The sequence below is a fragment of the Etheostoma spectabile genome, chromosome 11, assembly GCF_008692095.1.
Source record: "Etheostoma spectabile isolate EspeVRDwgs_2016 chromosome 11, UIUC_Espe_1.0, whole genome shotgun sequence".
Taxonomy (NCBI): Eukaryota; Metazoa; Chordata; class Actinopteri; order Perciformes; family Percidae; genus Etheostoma; species Etheostoma spectabile.
Genome location: NC_045743.1, coordinates 23,397,725 through 23,399,088, shown reverse-complemented (window position 1 = coordinate 23,399,088; position 1,364 = coordinate 23,397,725). Strand labels below are relative to the sequence as shown.

Sequence of the window (1,364 nt, the reverse complement as noted above, 5' to 3'; positions counted from 1 at the left end):
CACAACTACCAGAACACCAAGAGTCCTGGCTGCTTTCAGCTCTGATTTCTTTGCCTTTGGAGGCCCTGACAGCTGGAGCGTGACAGCTGTAATGTGAGAGCGCATGGCACGAGCCTGAGACACAGCCACGGCAAATACTCTCAGATACAGAGCTACAATGACAGTAACTGGAACAATAAAGGACAAAACAAGATCTATTAGTCCTGTGAAATAGTCAATGACAAACAAACATTCTCCGTAGCAGGAATTATACCTCCCTGGTTTAGTCAGGTCATCCTTCAAAAAGAGAAAGCTGTAGGAAGCAGAATAGAGCCAACACAGACAAACACTGAGTTTAACTCTGTTCACAGTGATTCTGGTGTTGTAATGCAGAGGGTCACAAATAGCCACATAACGGTCAACTGATATGAGCACTATGTCACCTACTGAGGATGCAGTAATGATGATTGAAAGATAATTATAAAGAAAACACACAAAGTTACCACCAAACCAGCAGGAAGTTTTCCGGAGAACTTCTCCCGGCATCAGCACGAGGCCCACTAGAAAGTCTGAGACAGCCAGAGAGAGGAGGAGGATGTTGGTTGGTGTGTGGAGCTGCCTGCAGGGAAAGAGAAATGTATCACTAAACCAAAAACACTGACAGAACAACCCTAACCAGTACTCAAAATTAAAAATATAAAATCCATATAAGTTTAAATATTTTTCAATCCACCACATCAGTAAGAGTAGACAGTTAAAATTACTGGTTAAGACAAAAAGCAATGCTTAATATTAGTAACAGAGTAGACATGAACAACATTCTCTGGCGACAAAGTCAGACATTTGAAGCAACAAAATTAAGAACTAACTCAAAGACAATTCTTCTAAATGTACAGCAGCTGTTCACATTTTAACGTTACACATCCTGTAGAGAGAAACAAAGAAGTTAATATCTGCCTGAAGTGGGAGATTGAGATGAAGATGAGCAGGTTGAGAGTCACAGTGATCAAAGAGATGGAGTAGCACACAATATAAATGAGCAGTGTTTGGGGCCAAGGAGACGAGGGCTTCCTGCAGGAGGTGTTTGGGAACTGTGGAAAGCAGAGCTCAGCTCCGTCCTCAACCTCCATATGCAGAGGTCAGCAGATAGCTGCAGCTCTGGCAGTTTTCTGAACAAACCTGAGTCATTTAACTGATTTATTTCTCTCTCATTCTCTTCATCCCCTCCTCTTTCTCAGTCTCTGTTTGACTCTGATGCCCCTCCTCCCTGACTCTGCACATCTCACCATCATCTTCACTCTCTCTCTGTAACCCTGCCTTTCTCACTGTCTCTCTATCCAATCTCTCTTATGTCATTTTGTACCCTTGTTTCCTTTCCTTTGTCC

General features: G+C 42.7%; 1 protein-coding gene across 1 annotated transcript in view; it reads right to left on the bottom strand.

Annotated features, from left to right (window-relative positions):
- LOC116698175 (trace amine-associated receptor 13c-like) overlaps nucleotides 1–1,109 on the bottom strand; it is a 1,339-nt gene extending 230 nt beyond the window's left edge. The window contains exons 1-2 of the mRNA XM_032529968.1: nucleotides 937–1,109; nucleotides 1–598 (exon numbers count right to left, since the gene is read on the bottom strand). The exon at nucleotides 1–598 is cut by the window's left edge and continues 230 nt beyond it. Of these exons, the coding sequence (XP_032385859.1) occupies nucleotides 1–598; nucleotides 937–1,109 (771 nt within the window). The remainder of the gene's footprint in view (nucleotides 599–936) is intronic.
- Nucleotides 1,110–1,364: the final 255 nt, after the last annotated feature.